This window comes from Perna viridis, chromosome 5 (genome assembly GCF_037379345.1).
Source record: "Perna viridis isolate PV_CMFRI_1.1 ecotype Kerala chromosome 5, ASM3737934v1, whole genome shotgun sequence".
Classification (NCBI taxonomy): domain Eukaryota; kingdom Metazoa; phylum Mollusca; class Bivalvia; order Mytilida; family Mytilidae; genus Perna; species Perna viridis.
The window spans coordinates 3,719,755-3,742,810 of record NC_142449.1 but is presented as its reverse complement, the minus strand read 5'-3'; the positions used below and the strand labels follow the sequence as shown (position 1 = coordinate 3,742,810).

General features: G+C 32.1%; 1 protein-coding gene across 1 annotated transcript in view; it reads right to left on the bottom strand.

Moving 5' to 3' along the window:
* Positions 1-23,056, bottom strand: part of LOC148615639 (inositol 1,4,5-trisphosphate-gated calcium channel ITPR3-like) — a 63,975-nt gene that overhangs the window by 14,222 nt on the left and 26,697 nt on the right. Inside the window, exons 28-53 of the mRNA XM_088582087.1 lie at positions 22,644-22,744; positions 19,417-19,516; positions 17,785-17,892; positions 17,518-17,654; positions 17,126-17,193; positions 16,183-16,238; positions 15,740-15,901; positions 15,258-15,496; positions 14,735-14,819; positions 13,093-13,283; positions 11,354-11,467; positions 10,967-11,138; positions 10,457-10,561; positions 9,285-9,356; positions 8,889-9,018; positions 8,263-8,401; positions 7,728-7,886; positions 7,181-7,337; positions 6,620-6,717; positions 5,632-5,649; positions 3,980-4,082; positions 2,615-2,665; positions 2,188-2,394; positions 1,939-2,073; positions 1,210-1,359; positions 796-897 (exon numbers count right to left, since the gene is read on the bottom strand). Coding sequence (XP_088438213.1) covers positions 796-897; positions 1,210-1,359; positions 1,939-2,073; positions 2,188-2,394; positions 2,615-2,665; positions 3,980-4,082; positions 5,632-5,649; positions 6,620-6,717; positions 7,181-7,337; positions 7,728-7,886; positions 8,263-8,401; positions 8,889-9,018; positions 9,285-9,356; positions 10,457-10,561; positions 10,967-11,138; positions 11,354-11,467; positions 13,093-13,283; positions 14,735-14,819; positions 15,258-15,496; positions 15,740-15,901; positions 16,183-16,238; positions 17,126-17,193; positions 17,518-17,654; positions 17,785-17,892; positions 19,417-19,516; positions 22,644-22,744 — 3,159 coding nt within the window. The remainder of the gene's footprint in view (positions 1-795; positions 898-1,209; positions 1,360-1,938; positions 2,074-2,187; positions 2,395-2,614; positions 2,666-3,979; positions 4,083-5,631; positions 5,650-6,619; positions 6,718-7,180; positions 7,338-7,727; positions 7,887-8,262; positions 8,402-8,888; positions 9,019-9,284; positions 9,357-10,456; positions 10,562-10,966; positions 11,139-11,353; positions 11,468-13,092; positions 13,284-14,734; positions 14,820-15,257; positions 15,497-15,739; positions 15,902-16,182; positions 16,239-17,125; positions 17,194-17,517; positions 17,655-17,784; positions 17,893-19,416; positions 19,517-22,643; positions 22,745-23,056) is intronic.

Here is a 23,056-nt window from a genome sequence, read left to right as displayed (position 1 = left end):
TTGTGTCTTAGCCCATACCGAACACTTTTTTTCATGCAATTTCATTCTTCGTAAATTTGACAATCATCCCGACTTACGTACAGTATTAGTGAAGGCCAATGTAATGGCAGCTTAATCAATGGTTTTACAAAATCAGAAAAAATGCAAAACTGTACATATACTTTTTATATGCATCAACACAGTAATGCACTAACAAGTATGATAGTTGAGTTCCCACATCCCATTAGACTTCTTAAATGTATCATATGCTTGGTATGGCTGTATTTGTATACCGTTGCAGATCATCTGCTGTCTTACTCAATAATTTTAGCCAAGTTGTTGGTCGAGTTGTCTAGACCGTTGGACTCAGCGCAGGCAGTGTTGCCATAGATGTCAGAGGAAAGAAGGGGTTCAAATCCCGCTGCGGGAGCAACCAAAAACATTTCTAAATTCAATTTTGTTACTTGTAAGTGAAAATAAAAATCCGATTATCATCTGCAGATTAAATGTAAACTTAAACATATGATAACCATCTCATACTCGATTCATTTGTTATTCATATTTGTAGCACTACATATATTACACATTTGTCAGAGAGATGAATCTGTTTCCTTAAATGTTGAGTTACTTTAGGATTGTTGCAATGGCGGCAGATTGTCTAGTATTTGTATTAAAAAAAAAAACAAGTTCGGACATTGTACAATCATTAGTCTTGTTCATAGCATCTGTTTGAACCTATGGTAATTACTCTGTATCTGTATTATAGCTCCAATGTTTGAAAAAAATCTCATTTATTCGGGTGAAACTGCCACCAACCTTTTCTGTAGAACATTCTTCAAAGTCTCCAGCACGAAGAATAAAGTTGATATAATCTATCACTTTGTTGTCATAAATCACAATTCTATTCTCTTGATTACCCTGCAACAGTGTGTACGTTGTTTACATTTTTAATTGTAATATTAAGTAAAAATAACTATCTTTCAATTATTTGATTGACATGAAGTCGTACACATTAAACATATAAATCAAAATATTACAAGTATGAGCATGTGTACACAAATTGGTGATTATTTGTAGTAATACTTGTAAGAAAAATTATCACCAATATTTCAACAGTTTAGTAGATCCTAGCAGTAATCAAAGTTACTTGCATTGAGCAGCTGGATAGATGAATTATATTTCAGTAGGTGTTGATTTTTTTTTAATATTTAGGTTGTTTGCAATACTCACTGCAGTGAATTCGTTCATGGTATTGAACAACTGAATGACAAGATCAATGCTCTTGAAGTTTATGTTAGAATACACCACATTCAAGAACCTGGTTACTTCAGCTATAATGTTAAATGACTTCACGTTGTCGGGTTGTTCTCGAAGGTAGTCCTTAATAAGTATAATATCAAAAAGTAATTCGTCATATTTAATACACCAATTTCGTTTTTGATTGACGGATTTAGAAACAGTTTTATATTCAGGGATCGCTTTTGTTCACAGCGTTCCTGACTGATCAAGATGTAGTGTACCAGTACGCTGCGACGACGCAATGTTGTTTATGAGGACGGAAGTTGAATTTTTTTATTGGTTCATTGAGTTGTGACACCACATCAAAAAAGTAAATTGACAGAATGTTGAATACGGAACTTCTAATACTGAAATAACGCATTGTCATGAAAAAAAATCCAATACACAAGAAACACTGTAAATTTGTATATGCTACACACGTTTCCAGAAGTCACCTGTAGCCAGTATCATTTGAAACAAATAAATAAAAAAATCAAGATCATAATGATAATCTACAAGACTCGTGAGCAAATAAATCGAAATAGAAAACCATATCAAGATTCAAGAAGTTCTACTCTGTGCAGTTCAAGTCAGGAATTTTTGAAATTTGTTATAGAGCAAACGTTGATAAACTATTTATGATAAAACAAACATTGCATAGTAATCATTACTTTGAATTACCTGTAGATCATGGTTTTGACCATCACACATTCTTGCCATGACTTTCAGGACAAGTTCTATATAACCATCATGTCTGTATTGTGGCCCTTCAGTTAAAGCCACCGGTCTCTCCTCTATCTCCTCGGGTTCCGGTTCCTGAAGGAAGGAAACATGAAATATAACATCATAACATAAATGTAATTTTTTTAGAATAATTTCAATATTATTTAAAACACATCATTGCTTTAAGTTAACAGAAACCTTCCTTACCTCCATTTTAATTGCAATAGCTTCCGGTCCATTTTGTATAAGAGCTTGTTTTTCTGTTACTCCTGGTTTAATGAAAGTCACTTCTTTCTTTACTCCTGGTTTTGATGCATCTTTTATCATTATAGCTGGCTTTGTTTTCTTTTCTTTGGGCTTTTTCTTTTTTGGTTTCTTTTTGGTTTTTTTACTTGACGATTTCTTTTTTACCGACTGAAAATAAAATAAAAAATATAAACTGTTAACTGTTTTTGTTACTTTTTTGTTTTATCTTTTTTTATAGGGGATGCAAATATTTTGTTATAAGCATCTTAGTTGGGTATTTCTTATATTACACAATTGTTGAGCTGTCAAGAGCATATAAAGCAATGCTAATGCTTTATGCTTTAAGAGACCAAGTTTAAAGTAAATGTTTTAATTGAAGTATTCATACCCATCCTGCCAATCGTTGTTGCAACAGAGTGTCTTCGTATGCCTGGATTTGCTGGAAGAAATAATACAATGTCAGTTTATATAAGAGTAGTAAATCAGTTGTTGTGCTTATTCTCTATAACATTTATAAAGGAAAATGCACAAAATAATTTCTTTTTTTAAATTATGTTTTAGAGATGGTCATGATGACACTTCCACATAACAAGTATATAAGGACGACTTAGTACTGGCAAAGATGTCGACAGGCAAACAAAAGACGTGAGAAAAAAAAAAGTGAGAACTTTAGGGTCAACGCATTGGTAATGAAGGGTTGGTTTTGTTTTGTATGCACAAAGAAAAGTAAATTTGAAACATCTACTAGTATATTAAATTTGTACGATTATGTCACGAGTTTCACTTCGAAATGATCAACGCCATATCAAAATATTATGAGTGTATGATGCGTTTTCCGATCTTCAAATGATACACAGCATAATTGTGATGAATTAACGACAATGAGCATTATGCTAACAGTTTCTGAAACTCTGATTTATGATAGAAAAACATAATAAATTTATCAATGACAATTTCGTGAAAATCAGATCAAAGTCCCTGTTTAAGAAGATTATTGTGTAGGGTTAATACAAAATTCGAGTATTTCACTTCCATTGATCGATAATATGTGTACCTTAAGTGCCATTGATTTGTACGATAGAAAAAAAATCAGATATGGTGAAACGCAACAAATGCACCATCGTATAACTTTATAAAAATAGTTAATATTTACAGAGATCACAAAAAGTTCTTCAATAAGTGTGAACACACCTTTAAGTAAGATCTAAAAGGTCCCGAAAACAAAAATGATAAAATCCATGATAATAGAACGATGGCACTTCTTCCAAATAAACTAAAAAGTCAAATAACGACACGAAACACTAATTAATGACCAATATGTGGACAGGCGTATGTATGCGGTAGGATTTAACTACACAGGAAACATTGCAACATATCTATTCATCAGTTTAAATATATGCTGCAATTTTCCATGTGTAGTTTTATAAGGCCTTTAGCATCCACTTTTAATTTAAGGTAAAAAAAATGAACTGAAACAACAAATAAACACACCATAGAATTCCCTCAGTAATAACTGTATATCCAATTCTCCTTCATGGAACACCTCAACATTCAACATATAGACAAAATGAGATATCCAAATTATCTTGAGTGCATTTAATCAATAATACGAGTATCCTTAGTGCCATTATCAATATCGATAATACGAGTATATTTAGTGCCGTTGATCAATAATACGAATTTCCGAATTTCTTAAGTGTCGTTGATCGATAATACGAGTATCTTTGATACCGTTGATCGATAATACGAGTACCTTAAGTGCCAGTTTAGCTACTGGAAATGTTTCATCTGCCACTTTGCTGACTGACTTAGAGGAATCTTTCTTTTTCTGTGACTGTTGAGCATTCAATGACCTCCTAAACAGTTACAACATGTCAGTGCTTAAAAGGTATTGTTATCTTTTAAACATTACATTTTTGACATCAAAGCTTTACTTCTATTTGATTATGATACTTCATGAAGAAAAGAATAAAGGAAAAATTTCAACTTCAATTTAATAAGAAAATAACTTTTTTTACAACAAAGATATGTAGTCGGTTCGATAAGATATGTCTGCTGTTTTGTCAAATTAATTATTAATATTATTATTTAACACAAGATTAAATGTTTTTCTAATGCATTTTTAATGTTTATTAGTCTGGATATCTATGATAAAGATGAATACCAAATGATGACCATTCACGTGTTTGTTCAGAGATCACTTCAGAGAGGACAAATGGTTTAAACATTGATCTTTACTGAAGATCAATGTAATTAATATCATTTAAGTGAAAACAATTGAGTAATTTTTGACACTTGTTTTTACAAGTTTTGACCCCTGTCACAGTAGTAAGTCTAGCTCAAAAGTGATCCCAGGAAATGTGCAGACACCTAGTCAAGACAAAACCATGCTTAATATTAATGATTCAAAATATCATCTAACTTTCCGTACTTTTGCGACGAAAGTTGTTAGTGAATAAGACAGTGTAACTTGGAAAGCTCTTACAATACACACCGGATTCTATTCAATGTTTATTAGCATAGTAGTCTAGACTAAGTGGAACATTGTAAGACATTCGTAAGTATATTGTATTATTCACCATGCAACAATCCTGATAATTTCTCTGTACACACAAAACCATGTCATGCACAATAAACACGTTTTTATGACTTAATCAAAGAAAAATCATACATGACGGGAATATTTTTTCTTTCATTTTTTGGAGGTCACACTATAAAAAAATAAACCTATTTTACAGTTCTTCGATTAACAAAAACTAACATGATTTGATGTGAGTATTTCATGCTGTGAGAATTTACTTATTTAAGGTTCTTCCTTCATTCATTTTTTTCACCTTACTTATGTCTTTTTTTGTGATGCTAAAAATATTACAGTACCCTGAATTCGACATTTTTTAAAGTAAAACAATAACATAAGTAACTAAAATAATTAAAGAAACTCAATTTATCACTTTATAATAAATACCTAGTTTTCCAAAACTTGAAATTAAACGAATAAAATTTTTCCGAATCAAAACGAAAGTTAGTTTGTGTAAAGCTGTGGAATTTATCTTCAAAATAATTTTTTACATATTTGATATAAGAAAGTGATCTGCAAACACTTCCAAAGACGAGACATATGTAAGAGGTTTGTATTATCTCGATAGTGAGCATGATTTTATATTATACATTCATAAATATAACAAAAAATAACTGATCGTCAACGTCTTAAATATTGAACGGTGGAAGAACCCTAACAAATGATCATTTAGCATAAATAATTCCAAGAAAAAACACATTCCAATTGTTTATAAGAATGTTCCAATCTACTTTTTGTATTCTACAATTAAATTATCATCAAGAAATTATTGAGACATTTTTAACCATCTTTAGAAGGAACAATCTTGTAAAATGAATGTAAGATACCTCCTGGCAATTGCAACACTACAAATATAATTAGATGATTTGACTTAATAACTGAAAAGAACCCATATGAAGTAGTTTAATTAAAATTCTACTAAGTTTCTGAATATATGACTACCTATGTATATACTACGTGCTATGGTACCTTTTTTCCTTCTCAGATCTATCACCTGGAAGACCTTTGCTATACAACAACGAAAATAGGTTAGGATACGAAACATTACACATGTGCATACTGCTGCTTCTTTGGTTACTACTGTATATTTATATGTTATTCAATAAGCATTTCTATGATTATACGATAAATAAAGCAAAGTGCTGTAATTTTTCAAAACCTCGATGTTTTCATCTATTTCTTGTATTATTTTTCATTAAAAATTTGAATTATAGACACCTAACTTACAGGAAAAAAATATTCTTTCCTTTTTTGATCACTCACGGCAGACATTTATATCATGAGATGTAGAGATATTTCAGTAGATCGACATTCTCGAAGAAGTTTGCCCGTTTGTCAATGAAATTTAAGTATGTACACTAAATATGAGAGTTTTGATCCTGGTGGTTTTAACTATCTACACTTCAGGGAAAAAAATTTTGTAAATGATATTCAAAAGCGAAAAGATTTCAATAGACATTTGTGATTATTTTTGTCCACTTCAAGATGCATTTTTAATAATCAAAAATAATCGATTGGAATTTGAGTTCTTGGTTAAAGTAAGATATTTTAACCTACTATAAGGAAACAGATCCACAAACATCATAAGGCTTAACAAAAGTATCATATCACACCTTAGTAATGGAAGTTTATTTATCAACATAGGTGTTTTACACATCTTCATATTTGTCCTTATTTATCTGTTCACCATTTTGAACATCGAGGTTTTGATATTTAGCCTGCCGCTATAAAATACATACAACTACATAAGCTTTGACTTTATAATTTATGTTAACGTGAAAAGCATGTAAACTACCGAGTAAAGGTTTCACTTACTTTTCTTTGATAGAATTAGTTGACAGTGCCATTCGGTCTCTTACTGCCATGAAAAAAACTTCCTCTCTAGTTGAGAGAAAATATGCTAACATAGATTTCTGCAACAAAACATGAAAAGTAAAGTGTTTTTTTTTAATTGTTTAATTTCATGATATAACAACCATACCTACTGATCAAAATAGGATATTAGATGTAAACACAATGTACCGAAATACAACAAATATCCGTCATATATCCGTATTGGTCGGTTCCAAATCATTCTCATAGGAGTCGCTTTTTTGTCATATGAAATATCGTGGTCACGTTATGCTGATTTGGAAACTTTCCGGAACTGCATTGTGATTGTCTTCGAAATGAAAGTGTTATAACAAAATCCTTTTACAGAACCCATGCGCCTCAGTCTAATCAGTGTAATTAAACAGATACATTGAAAAAGTATTACTAATTATTTATTTTGAAGCAAGACAGTATAAGATGACCATTGTTTCTTATTGTTACGGGATTATTTAGATTAATAAAATAAATAACAAGAAATAAAGGAGCATTCAACTAATATATTACCTGAACTTGTATGTTGGCATTAAACAAAAGAACACATAGAAATCCTAATACTTCTCGAGCCAAGTCCTCATTCCTGGTTGCTAAATGTGGTAAACATTTTTTCATGGAACCCTGTTTATCGAAGAAATTCTGAATATTTGCTATGCATTTCAGATGCCTGAAAAAAGAAATAATATTAAAGGTATATATTTGAAGTATCATATCTTTTCCTTGATTGATACGTCATTCGTATCCATTCCTTTTGTAAGTAAAAGTCGCTTACGACCACAAAACAACTATAGTTTGGTACATATTCAGAATACGGTTTTTCTATTTGTGTTGGACGTACGAATTAGATCATCAATACACAACAAACAGAACAAAACTTAAAAATTCTAAGGCTATATAAGTTGAAATTTACACCGACGTAATATATTAAGTGCCTTTTTAAATAAATAACCAATTAGTGTATTCTTGTGTTGGATTTGTCCCTATCGACCTACTTTTAATTGAAATGTTATTTATTTGCTATTCATTATCTAAGATTTCAGATATTTGGATTGCGTACTTTTCTATTTTGTGTTCTGCAGTTCTGACCTCCCAATCGTCGTCCATCTTTCGTTCTTCATTGTGAATAGCAGCTCTTAATATTTGTAGACATTTAATATTCAATTCATCCATTTCATTCCTGGCTGCTTCTGTCATCCTTTTATCTGCCGTGGATATACTATAAAAAATGAGAGTCAGACACGGTTGTGAATAAAAAATCCCCACCTTCTCAAACTGTATTCAAGGCGCCTAGTTTTTATTGAATATTTCGGATTGAATACTTAACTAACACACTGATACAATTTCGCCATGAATAACGCCATGAGATAATGCTGCATATGAAATGACGCTTGAACTATGGATAAAAAGGATATATAGTAAAAAAATAAATTTTATATTTATTCTCATGAGAGTTGTCATTTGGTATTCTGATAGTCATCTTATTTAGATAACTAATAAAGTATAATAAACAAATAATGTTTAATCGTCCTTCATAAAAATAAATACGAAAATATGGATACTGTTGCCAAATCCAAACTATGAATAGAACTTACTCTAGCTGTTCAATAAGAACGGCAAACAATTCGTATTTTCGTTCAGCCTTCTTTTCTTTATTATCAATGAATACTTTGACTAAACTCTGAAATTCCTCTCCTAATGGCAGTTCTTCGTTTCCTCCAAGTTCAGTATAGTCTGTAATATAAGCTTTTATAAAACTGAAATGTTTATTATGTATACAGTCTTGTAAAACACTTTGTTCAAAGGATCAAAATAGAAAAAAAAAATTTCATTTGCAAAAAGACAGATAGAATGCTCTTTCTAGCAACCTCTTGGAAGTTTTACTAATGAGTTGTATTTTTTATTTTTATTGAAAATGTAATCCTTCAAAAATTCATAGAAGTAATATTGTGCAATTTAATGAAAATTGGTTCGGATAAACATTCATAGATAAATTTTTATGTCCAAAAATAGCCTACTTGATATAATTGTATTCATACATTTTTATGTGATTTGCATATGAGAAAAATCCCTTGTTTTCTTTCTCGATTCTAAAGCGCTTAAGCGTAAGTATATATTCTATATCATCGTTTTCATTGATTTAATGGGAGTAAGATGTGCCTCGAATACAATTTGCTTAGTTTTCAATCTTTTGGCGCTAAATATTTCTCAAGTGTCAAACCTCTTTTAGACTTGAATTTTAATTGTGCCTGAACGGTGTTGTGTCCTGAAAATACAGTTGCAGAATTCTTTGCAAAAAGTCGAAATTTTGCATTTATCTCTACTTCATCTGAGTAATATTCTATGTTTCCCTGCAATTCAAAATAAAATAATATACATTTGAAGTTAAAACAGTTAAAAAAGATCGACAAAAGACAAAATCAAGTGCATTATCTAAAATGGTAATTTATTGTCCGTTCACTTCTATCACCTTCCGAAGAAATGTGAATCTTTATTAACTTATTTCAGGTAAGTTTCTTTGAAATGTACATTTATCTTTTAAATAATTTTCGATAAATGAATTCGATATTTGGTTTTAGGAATTCTTCTTCCCACAAACAAATATATGTGTACATACCCGTCGAACCGCTGAAGATGTATCCTCTACGGTGATTCCACAGGAAAATCTGCCAAGAACTTGTTCGATATTCTGAAATGTAAATCAGATAAAAATCAATATTAAATATTTAAATCTAGAAAAAAATATTAAAGCGAGGAATGATGTCTATACCATGTATAATTCATTCAAAGTTAGTTACAATACGTGAAACTAAAGATAACAATGTCAACTCCTAATATCATAATAACATGACAAAGACAAAACAAAGAAAAAAATATGATCAGACGCAGTTAAATAGAAATCAAAATACAAAACGCATATAAAACTAGAAACAGCCACTGATTTGCTATAGTCGTGACTTCTATACCAAGAAAAAAAGTGACATCAGTAAAGTTGAATAAAATTATCTATTCTTAAATCGTTAAGCTCGTTACAATTTAGTATAATTTCGGCAAGCCAAAGAGAACATATGGGGAAATGAAACTTAAAAGAGCCGATGGAATGTTACCACATATAAATATATCAATGGATTCTTGGGTATAATTTGAATGAGATAATAATAAAAGAAATCAAGGTGTTCCCTATTACCGATCAGTATAAATTAACTTAAGCATGTATTGAAATATTTCTTTTGTTGTGTCCCGAAAACTGTATTTTCAGGACACAACACCGTTCAGGCACAATTAAAGTTCATGTCTAAAAGAGGTTTGACACTTGAGAATACGGAGTTTTCATTTCACAACTAATACGTTATGACATAGCTTGCCGAAACTATGCAGACTTTTTGTATCGCGCTAGGACTCATACAGATAGGCTTCTGGGACAGGGTTATGTTGCTACTAGTTTGACGTCATCACTACAGAAGTTTTATGGTCGTCATTATGAACTCGTGGATCGTTATGGTGTATCCATCTGCATGATGAAAACTGATTTGTTCATGGTGTCGTAGTTTTCCTTTCCTCTTTCGTCCGCCCGGCGTGACTTTTTATGAGAAACTCGGCGGGTGTTTCTAGAAAAGCAGAGGACGCTTACCCTACCGGTGCACCTGGTCCATGCTCCAAATTTTTAGTGTAGTTCGAGTCGCTCATTTGCTTTTGTTACTTTGTATGTATGTCTTTGTCGCTGGATTACATTCTCTTGATTTCCGCTAGAACCTTGGTTCCCTTGATTACTCTTTGACACTTACTTACCGAGTTTGGCATATTTGATACTGGTACAACTGTTGTCATGGCGTTAACCAAGTTCTTCATATGTTGAGGTTTGTACAGTAGTGGACCGATGACCTCAGAAAACATCTTAAACAAATAAGAATTCTTTTTAAAATAACAGTTGCAGTAACTTTGAACGTATAATACAAAGTGATATTTAAGAATAGTTATTATTCTGATTTTAAAATTGCAACCTCTCTTATCTCAAGCTAATCGCCATTGTGGTTATTGAAATTAGTCATTTATTACCCCAAATTTAAATCAAAACGTGTTAGAAATGTCTCGTATCAACACTCGAGTTATCTTTGGTGTGGAAAAGATAGGAATGGAATGTCTGGTTATATTATACTTTTCAACTACTATCTTTTTTTGTCGTGCAGTAAAAACAGGATTTTCATTTTCAATTGTTCTGTAAATTATTTTGCCTTGGATGCATAGCTCATATTGTGCAATGCTGGAGGCTCTTGTTTTCATCATAGTGAATATACTTACAACTACCGCCTTAGCTATGTGATCAGTTTCGTCTATTTCATTGCTGTACGTGGTCTGGTCAGGATAATAGAAATTTCTGTAAAAGGTCTCCAAGAAGGGTTGAACTGCTTCAAGGAAGTACAAAACTGAACCATAAGCTGCAGACTCAAAATCAGGAGCACTTGCAGAACCGCTGTAAACGTACCAGAATAAATATTTTCAGCTCATTTAAAACACATTTAAATCTGTAAAAAAAGTGTCCCATATCAATGAAAAAAAAAAACATTCATTCGATTATTCTTAGAAGGAAGTAAAAAAGACCAATTTATACGTTTATAGGTAAGTTTCAGTAGTTTGTACTTGGGCTTAAAACGAAGAATGTTTTGTTTGAATGCTATGAAAAAATACCTCTTCTCTGGTGCAGTCTTTAGATGTATGGCAATCTTGTCTGGATCCTCTTTTATACTGTCTGTAAGTCTGTTCATTTCAACGGAAAGATTTGACAGGTAGTCCCAAAGTTCCCTGAAAATTCACGGAATGTGATTCAAAAACAGCATTTATTTATTACAATATCATTTAGTATATTATATTTATTTACAGAACAAACATTTAAAATGTAATGTCATCTTAAAATTGAACCTAAAGCTGGTAGTAAACACGGATCCGCATGTTATGCTTCAAGTAAATAATATATTAAACGAATATCCTTACAGCAAAGCAACAAATTACAGTATGATTGTACATGATTGGTATTGTTTGAATCGATATATTTTAGAAATTATTATCAAAATTTTGATGAATGCTAACTATTGTTCATAAAGAATAGAGATCAATTCCCAAGATATTTGTTCATTTTGAATCAAGTAGAAACTTCATGCTAAGCGACTAAAGAACTAGCCTGTGCTTAAATAGTATAAGAAATTGTATATGAACCAGTAACTGAAAAAAAAAACCGAAAAATCATTATGCGACATGAATTATAAAACTATGGAGATGCAACGTTTATACTTATATTCTACAATCATACATTACATTGTTTTGCACTAAAGAAATAAAAAAAACTATTTTAATAGAGAAATCAAAATAATTCGTAATTCTTTACTGTGTTAATCGCATTCATACAAAATAAAAATAACATTGTACATACATATCTTACTCTAGAGTAATGAACATCAAACTTATAGTTATAACAAAGTACACTGTAAATCTATTGCCGTTTTGATAATGTATTAGTAATGAAGGAGTCAACTGACTTGCTTATAAAGCACATCTATTGCATTAACTGACAAAGACGGTAAAATATTCCAAAAAAATTAAACTTCTGTCTTTTCTAAAATTCTAAAATATGTAAAGGAAAAGTAATCATGGTTGCAATAGTCCAGGGATTCCTTCATACCAACATGCATGGTGTTATATCACAGTAACAACTACTCTTACAGTGTATGGTTTACCAGTTAAGCATAAAGCCGTGATCCTTCACAGAGTGACATCTGGTACAGAAGTAATACACAAAGATATACATTTATGATATTACAGTGCTTATAGAAATGATATTGATGATAAGTAAAAAAGCTTACAAACAGATAGTAAGAGACGTATATATCAGGTATATATACTGGAAATCATGCAGATAAACATTTTCATTACAAAGAGTTATTTTATCTATTTTTTTTAATTTTATTCGTTAAAATTTATTCATTTTCACAAATTTTTAGATAAGTTGATAAAGGGTGAAATATATGACAACATTGTCAATAGTATTGTTGTTCCAAAGTAACCTTCCTACAATAAAGCAATAATACTTATGCAAAAGAATGAGAATTTCATTGGATGCCTGTTCGCAAAATAAAACACAATAATTTTAGAGAATTAATGATGTCGTCTTACGGCATCAAGCTAATACTTTTGTAATTATCAGGGTCTCGACGACTACGTCCTTTTATTGTTTTTAAGAGTTTTTATCGGCCTTTATTTTCATATAAATAGTCTACAATTATTCTAGTATTGCTCTGATACAAAAATCAAATTTTCAAATTTCCTACTTTTTCTTTACTGGATTTATTTTATAAATATACATATATGAAACCATGCAAAAGCTGGGTTATATTCTTGCAATACAAAACATATATATAATTATAGACCCTTACTCGTTGTGTGGCATTTCTCCAGCACTTGCATCTACTGTATCTGAACCATTACTTTTCATATAAACATGATGCAAACATTTCAAGAATGGTTTCTTGTATGTATTGTCGATGACAGAGTTATTTAACACCCAAAGTAGATCATCCATCGGTAAAATAGTCTGACAAAGGGACTCTATAAACATGTTCTCTCCCTGCATATAACAACAAAAACAATATCTCTATTTTCACCTCTATAAAATATATCTAACTGTTGCTATTTTGCTCTCTCTACTTTTTTAAAACAAAGATAAAGTAAATTGCAAAAAATATCAATCTCATACATTGCAGATTTCGATATGCTTTACCCGTGTTTCAAAGAATAATCTCTCCCCTCATCAGAAGCATTAGAATCAAATACACAGGAAAATCTAAATCCAAAAATTAATTGTATACAAGTACACGTAACCAAAACTATTGAAATAGGAAGTCAAATCGATCTTCAAAATTTCTAACTTGTGAAATACAAGAAATGAAGCCTTAGTGTTTTATGTATTTTGAAACTTGTAACACCGAAAATTGTGATAAATATATAAGTAAAATCTAATATAAGTCGTGGTCAGACAAAGCTGACTACTGGGTTGGTGAATACCCTCGGAGACCTCAATTCCACCATCAGTGCTATAGGCCCATTCGTTATGACTGATAGTTTGCAATAGTAAGCCATTATACAATTATATGTTTGAACACACAAATTAATTTCATTAAGGTGTTTCTAGAAAACTAGAGGATGCTTACACTACCGGTACACTTGGTCCATGCTACCAGTTTTCAGTGGAGTCCGAATTGCTCATTTACTTTTATTACAATGTATTATCATTTTGGTTAATTTATGTTCTTTGTTGTTTGTCTATTTTCCATGTCTTGTCTTTGTCCCTTGATTACACTTTCCCGACGCAGTCGGTATAGTTTCGCTTTTTACTTTTTGACCTTAAAGACGCTCGTCCATGGAAACACAAATCACCTGATCGAAAAAAAACTGTATCGAAAATTAAAATTGCGTACCATGTGTCATTTCCTGAATAAAATGTAGAAAATTATAAGTATAAAGAACAAATTTTACTTTGTCTTGTTTTTGAAGATTGTACTTGATTTGATTTCCGCTTGGTTCCATTGATTATTCTTTGACTACCGCTATAATCTTGATTCCCTTGATTACTCTGACTACCGCTATAACCTTGGTTCCCTTGATTACTCTTTGACTACGCTATAACCTTGGTTCCCTTGATTACTCTTTGACTACCGCTATAATCTTGGTTCCCTTGATTATTCTCTCATCCATGTAAGAGTCAAAACTAAAAAGTTTTACCGATAAGATAGGTGTTTATTTTAAGGATGTTTATAAATTTGTCACATTGCATACGGTGAAGTATTTTAACCTATGTCCTCTGATTGAAGCTGATCAGTCTCCTTCCATATTTACCGCACATACGAATATTTACAAGATCAACAGTTCACGTTTAGGTCATGTTTTTTTCTTTGGATTTGGACGGTATTAATTTCGCCAATATTCACAAATACAATAAATTATACCAGATTTGTCATAAAAGTTTATATATGTAGCCTTATTAACAACATCTGATATATATGTATATTTAAACTTTACCTCGGCACACAAGGCTAGCAGATCAAGGATGCTAAGATAGTATCTCAATGTGACCATTTTCGATGGATTAGTCAGGATGTTCTCCCTATTAAAAAAATAATAGAATATCGAAAGCAAATGTTCCGGTTGTTTTGTTAATTAAGAAATGATTGATCATTGTCCAAACTATGTCCGAACTAAATTGAAAAACAAATCAGGGACAGCATTGAAAAGATGTAAAATCATTTTGGTTGTTTTATGTTCTTTGTTATTGTGTCTGTTTTCCATATCTGTTTTTTTTTGTACTTGGATTACAGTCTTTTGATTTCCGCTAGAATCTTGATTCCTTTAATCACTCTTTCATAACTGAAGATTACAAATTCTTCTTCATTGCTTACATGAAATAGAATGATACAAGATAGATAACCAAAATAATTTCTAAAATAAACATTTAGTAATTTAACTATAATTTTCAAGATATCTATTAATTTAACCCGAATCGAGTATTTTAGTATTTTAATTAATAATTTTTTTTTAAATTCACCTTTCTTCTCTCGGCATGTCCAGCACATATGCGAGCTTTTTGTAATTCTGCATGATGTATTTCATTACAAAAGCTTGGTTCCGCTTGAGAGTCAGATCTGTTCCGACCACCTTTACAATCATTCCTAACAGGTCTAAAAACTCAGGTGCACGTTCTTGCATTTCTGCAGCACGTGAAACAATTTTCTGTATTTGTCGTGGGCTTATCTTTAAACAGGTGTTTTGGTTGCCGATAAAAACCTACATTGATATAATGAAATTTAAGACCCATCTTATAACAATTTTACTCCCTTGGAGAAATATAATCAAGTGATGTTTACATAACAAGCGAATTAAAATAATGTGCTCATGTACATCAAATTAAAAAAATATCATTAAATAAAGGTTATTGCTAACTATTTCAGATGGATGAAAGCGTTAGAATATTTAACGTTATTACGAAATATTGTATTTGGAAATAATTATGAAATAACCTAATTTTACCTCTTTCAAAGCTAATGCTAAATCAGACTCGACCACTCTAACGTCTAATAAAACATCAATTCGTTCAAACAGATGATGTTGAACATGAGCATTTTCTCTGGCAAGAAGTTTTACAAGCTGAAATGTTTTCTTAAAAACGTCTCGCATTCCTCTGTATTGTTCCTATAAAAATATAATGAAGTAATCTGCTTAATGCATGATTTTTATTACACTTTAAATATAATTTCTCCATGGTCGGAATTTTGTTTACCAATATAGCACCAAATACCTCTTTGTTTAAATTATACAATTTTTTTTTCTGTTCGAAAAGAATTACAGTGCATTACGGAGAATTTTCATGTCAAAATTATAATGTTCAACAATGAATGTCACTTACTTTCATTGTATTCTTAATCAATTAAATCACGAAAACAAATTATACTGCTAACAGCAATTCAACATACCAATAACTTGGTGTCAATTTCTTGTGTGAGGATATCAAACAGTATAGTCAAAATACCTAAAAAATCACATAATCAGAAAATGGATTCATAGAGTAATAAAGTTATTTTTATTTCAATAAACAACAAATAGCTCTTACAAAGTTGACAAATTTGATAACCGTTAACAAGTATCTGAAATTCCCTTTTCCTTATTAAACACACATAAAAATTCCAAAGTTTATCCCGTAATTATTATTTTTCACCACCTCACTAACAATTACGTTTTTTTTTTCAGATGACACAGGACGTATGAAAATTTATGACAAACAAGATGGTTTTGACTTTCGTATAGTAAGCATTTCTTTTTCTTATATACCAAAAAATCCAGCCTACAGAGTATAATATTTCACGGTTGATCCGATACTGACGTGCTCGTGATTTGTTCACACACTTAAATAGATCTAGGATGCTTTAAAAAAGATGAAGCTGCTAAGACAGGGTATGCTTACCCATGAGTTCTTTCAACTGCAAAAGTTATATGATTGCCAACAAAATGTGTTTATAAAGTTTCCATAGATTAGACAAGGTATATATTATTGTTTTCATGTCACGTGTTACAATATTGATTTCCAGTGAACTGAATGCTAACCAGGATTTACTCACTTGTAATGTGTCGGCTGTCTTAGCATGATGTACCTACCTTTCCGGAGCACTTGATATCACGATTGTTGTTCTTTAGAGTTCAGATTGCAAATGCTTTAGTTTTTGTATGCTGTCTTGTTTTGCTTATCTTAAGTATTGACATGTTATTGTTTTCATTCTGTTGTCATTATTTTGTGTATGGGTCGTCTGATTGTTGTCTTCTTATTTTTTTTCATACTGCTTAACTATAATTTTTTCGTACCCTTTTCTCTAATTCAATTGTAATGTAGTATCAAATATTAAACTAAACTTCCTCACTCACCATTACTGATCATAATATTTTGATTCATTGGGTGAGGTTCATCTGGTGTCATAGGAAGATGACAGAATCTATACAAGTAAATAAAGTTTGGAACTAACGTTTAAATTAAAGTCAAATAGTCTAAGATGTGTGTTTTCATCTATTTATTTTGGTGTTAGCGTTAGGATATTGCAAACACATGTTATTACCTTATATTATATCAAACGTTACACGTTTTGCAAAAAATATTATTGAAAAGAAGAGTATGCTAAAAGACTTGTTTTTTTCTTTGACCTTTAAGATAAAAGTTTTGAGAGTAGACATAGTGGTGTACTTTCCATCTAAATGAAATTTGTGTCATAATTTCATGCATGTTTTAAATCAATAATGAAGTATGTAAAATAAGAACTAACTCTGCTAAGTCATCCAGAATTGAACACATCAGTTTGACTTGTTGGTCATCAAGTTTTGTTCTGGCAAGTCGTCGTAGGATTGGCATGTTCTTTAAAACTTCTCTGTGCACTCTTGATGAATCTTGGGTAAGTAAAATCTACGAATAAATGTAAGGGAATGATTTTTTTTATTGTTGGAATCGTTCGCAAATCAGACGTCGTTGTCATAAGTATTTAAGTTATATTGGCGATTTTATTTGTATTTCAATCCATTAAATCAAGCGTTACCTGTGCTTTTGATGAGAGTTTAAACATGTTGGTCTTTGATGAATAGAGCTTGTTCAGTATATTCAGCGACTTTGTAATCATCTTGTTGTACTTGTACATTGATAAGTCCTGAAGTAAATAATCATAATTTTTCATTATATAAATTGTAGCATAATACTTTTTAAGAGTCTTTACATGTGTTAACTTATAATACTATACTTTGAAATGCTTGAACTTTTGATCGACAACATATTTGTCCAGTGTCAGTATGGTGGACGCATTTTTCAACAAATGGTAGGCATTCCTATGGGAACAAATTGTGTCCCTCAACTTGCTGACCTATTCCCTCACTCTTATGAGGCTGACTTTCTAGCTGATCTGATCCGAAAGAACGAACTTAGTTTAGCTAGATCCTTTAATCCCCGTTTCCTATACAAATGACTTATTATTGTTAAACAATTCTAGTTTCAAGGATTTGCTACATCGCATCTACCCCAAAGAAATTGCGATGAAGGATAATACAGACACTATGACGTCAGCCTAATTTCTTTTAGAGATCGATGGTAAGGGAAAACTATTGGCCAAACTTTACAACAAACGCGATGACGTTTCATTCCGTTTTGTCAACTTTTCTGTCGTCTGTGGCAACATTCCTTCAGAAGCTGTGTATGGAGTTTTCATATCACAACTCATACATAGAAATTGTGTGGTCGTTATCATGAACTCTTGTTACGATATATCCATGTGCAACATGAAAACTGATTTGTTCAACGTGTTTTGGTTTTCCTTTCCTCTTTCGTCTAACTCGGACCTGACTTTTATGATTATATATTATTTTGGTATTTTTATGTTCTTGGTCGTGCTGTCTGTTTTCCGTGTCTGGTCTTTGTTCTTAGATTACATTCTTTTGATTTCCGCTAGAATTTTGGTTTCCTAGATTCCCATTTGAGATTTTAATTTGTTAACTTGCTAAGATTCATCTATGAAAGTATATGGATTGCTCCGATTTCAAATGGAAGGTAATAACAGAACTATGTAAATGATTAAATCAGGGCTGTAGCCAAAATGAATAGCCAAAAGCGAAGTCCGTATAACAGACGGCAATATCAGGGTAAAAACTTGAAAGTTGAAAACCACAATAATGGTCCTGACTTGGTACAGGCATTAACATCCTACTTAACAACGGGCAGCGTAAAATTGATTCCGGTCAGAATCATTGAAAGCAGTAGTCAAAATCATGCTGAAGATATAAACAATAAATAAGTGAAAATTAAAGAAATGCATTAGAACGTGACGTCATGATTTTCAAAAAGTTGTCGTATGTTTTTCTCTTTTCTTACACACGAGAAATCTAGTGTAAACATTTGAAAGTAAAATATAACAAATAAGTCTTGTTTCTTCGGGTTAAATTGCAATATTTGTATGAACTGGTTGGTCACCCCAATTAATTTATTTGATCCCAGCAAGACTTCAGTAAAGATAATTTGTGTGGCCAATTGGTCCATTTATTGCATATTACTATCAGCGTTAGGAACTATTCGCTTTGTTCAAAACATGAAAATAAAATAAAGCTATAAAGTAATAATAAACAATATCTAGCATTAATTAATTATCGTTTTAATTTGTAATTAACATGGGTTAAGTCAAACTTACCACTAAAACTTTGGTGAGAAAGTCTATATCAAATAAGGCTGATTGGTTGAACATTTCTCTCAATTCTTTGTTTATTTTTCTTTGGGCTGAAAGAGCTTTCCTACAATAAGAAGTAAATATCTTAATTTTCTTATTAATATTATATCGAACATATATAAAATTGACTGCTTTGTACAACTTTCGAGGTAACGTTTAACGGAAGTTCAGCATTCTTCTTTATTTATAAAACTGGATCAATCACCTAAACTTCCGCCAGCAATGTAACGAAGAAGACACCAGCTTTTAATTGAAGTTAAATGTTAAATTTAAACTCCTTAAGTTGAATTATCTCCATTTGGAGTTTTTCGGAAAATAATTATTTTACTTCATGCTCATTAACTTACGATGCATAATCGTCCTAAAAATTTCATCAAACTCCTTGAGGGGGTGTTGTGCTTACGAGCTTTATGTTAGATTATCTTCAAATGAAGTTTACTGACAATATGTATACATGTATCTCTCCACGCAAGTATATATATGATGCCAAGAACTTGAAATTTCTTGAAAAATTCTTTACGGTTTAGGAGTTGTGTCTCCAAGATTGTTAACGGAAGGAGAGAAAGGCAGAGTGATTTAAATTTTCCCAAATATTGTTTGCGGTTGTATAATAAACAGTATTTTATTCAAAGTTTAGGTTGTATTAAAGTAAACTTCACATTTTTGAGTTTACAATCAGCATATCAAATCAGCTGACTTCAAAAAGTGTTTGTTTGTTTGTTTGTTGGGGTTTAACGTCCGAGCAGCAATATTTCAGCTATATTCAGATTGATGTTAAAATGAACATGAAATGATGATGAAATGAAAAACGGATGGGACACAAGGACAATGGGGTCGACAAATTTTGATTGCCACTGGAAATAGGGAGAGGTGGGTAGGGTCGGCCAATTTAGCCTCCTGTGGCGGAGCCCTATGGTTCCTACTACGGGAGAATACCACAGTAGGGTTCTTAAACGTGCAAAGAACGTGGCATCTTTCCCAACACGGTGCACCACTATGGTTTACGGTCAGGTTTTCCGTATTATAGCCTGACAACCCTAGCATGCAACACGCCAGGGGTACCCCATTCCACCACCTGGGGCACACATCCCAGTTGCTCTGTGGGCAGAGCGCCCTAGCCCCCGACTAGGTTTCTGAGCACTATTTAGTCGCCTTTTACGACAAGCTTAGCGCTGCTGCAGGTCTATTCTTTTAACGCCTGGACCTACACGGGGAGACTTCAAAAAGTGAGTTACCTTATTTTTTTGTTTTTTTGTCAAGGGACTGAATGAAGAATTGAATGCTTCATTTTTTGATATTTCATCGTTTTATAAAAGCATTGACCGTTTGCACACTGTGTATATGAAACGCTAGATGCTGACTTTGTAGCTGATCTGATCCAAAAGAAGGAACATCGCTTAGCTAGATCTCAGTTTCCGCTTTATAGATGACGTATTATCGTTGATCAATCTTAGGTTCGGGGATGTGATTCCGTATTGTCAAATGTCCTTTCCTCTGTGACAACATCCCTTCAGCACCTGCGTATGGAGTGTTCATATCACAACTCATACGTAATGCCAGAGCATCCTTCGTTATTTAACCCCTGGATATCGCTTGAGGTAAAACAATACGACATAAATGGCCAGCCCGTGGTAAAACAATGATAAAATGGAGTTTCTGTGACGTATTTCAATTCTAATAGGACTAGTTTCATCATATTTTTGAATAGACACATTCTGTGTGTTGCACCAAATGTTGGTCATGTGTTTATCACAATTTTAACACGGCTGTTGTCTAAAGATCTTAGAAACATGTCATATAGAATTAAAGAATCATGAAGCTTATTGGAAGAGTAATCAAGGTAACCCAGGTTCTAGTGGTAAACAAAGAGTAATCAAGGGAACCAAGGTTCTAGCGGAAAGCAAAATAATGCAATCCAGGGACAAAGACCAGACATGGAAAACAGACATACACAAAATAGAACATAAAGTAACTAAAATCATACATACAAAGTAACAAAAGTAAATGAGCGACTCGGACTCCACTAAAAACTGGGAGCATGGACCAGGTGCACCGGTAGGGTAAGCGTCCTCTGCTTTTCTAGAAACACCCGCCGAGTTGCTCATAAAAAGTCAAGTCCAGGGTAGACAAACGAGAAAAGGAAAACTATGACACGTTGAATAAATCAGTTTTCATGGTGCTGATGGATACACCATAACGATCCACGAGTTCATGATGACGACCATAAAACTTCTGTAGTGATGACCTCAATCTTGTAGCAATATAACCCTGTTCCAGAAGCCTATTTCTTAGAGTTCTTGCGCGATACAACAAGTCTGCGTAGTTTCGGCAAGCTCTGGCATAACGTACGAGTTGTCTTCTTGTTCTCGTTTTATTCATTTTCTTGCATAGTCCTTGACGGCATCCATAAGAATTTTAAAGTTAAAATTCCAATTTATGGAGCGAGGTTCACGGTACTTGTGACCTTATTTGACCATATTTGAATGGAAGAACAGTCAGGTGGTTTAGTCTAGACGTCCTCGATCTCGAGGTTCTGCAATAGCCTTTTATAATTGAAAATTTGGGATGCAATGGGTGAAGTATAGGAACATGAAATAATCGGTATTGATTTGTTTTTGAAATATGAGGGAATTTTGTTTGTAACGTTTTGTGATGAAGGATGTTAACCAAATTGATTGCATCTACACCTTTGTTGACAAACGATAGTGGAAGAAATGATCGTTTTTCTTCATCTTGACTTTTCACACAAACTGGTTTAAAGAGTTTGTAGAAACCAATATCCAAAATGATGGCGACAAGTCTGTATAATGATGAGGTATGGTTAGAAACAGGAGTGTCAAGACTTGTTTTGTAAAGGGAGTGTAGTAGAGTGAGAGGTATAGAATAGAGTTTGGTTCGAATGTGATGAAGTCCAAGAGGTTAATCCCCATGTAACATGATATCATAAAAACAAAGCTATTTTGGATAATTCCCTGGCCACCTGATATTATAAAACAAAGCTATTTTAGATAATTCCCTGGCCACCTGATATTATAAAACAAAGCTATTTTGGATAATTGCCTGACCAACTGATAATATAAAACAAAGCTTATGAACATTTCTAAGGTCACATCATATATATTATTTTGTAAGTTTATGATTATTATTAAAAGAATTATGAAGCATTTCTCTGACCATATGATATAGCTTACTTTGTTTGATCATGAGGATTAAACGTATCATGGAGCATAGCTTCTTGGACATTCCTCTGGCCACCTGATATAGCTGCTGCCTTAAACTTTGATACGAAACTCTAAAAGAAAAGCAGATATAAAGATATAAGATGTAAATGAACAGCTGTGGACATTAAGCAAAACCATTTAAGATTTTACTTTGATATCTTGTGTCTTTCGAACTAGTGAAGAAGAATAGAATAGTAGCAGATGTTTACAACAATCGTTTTTATTTATGTAATAGTGGTTGTTTTCATTGTGTCGTCTCCTCTGGTTTTGCTATTCGGTATACATAGACCGGGAAATATATTTAATTGGTTAATGAGTAATTTAGTAGGTAATCATAATGATGAAACATATCTTTCTCCCAAACACGTCATGCATGTTTCATG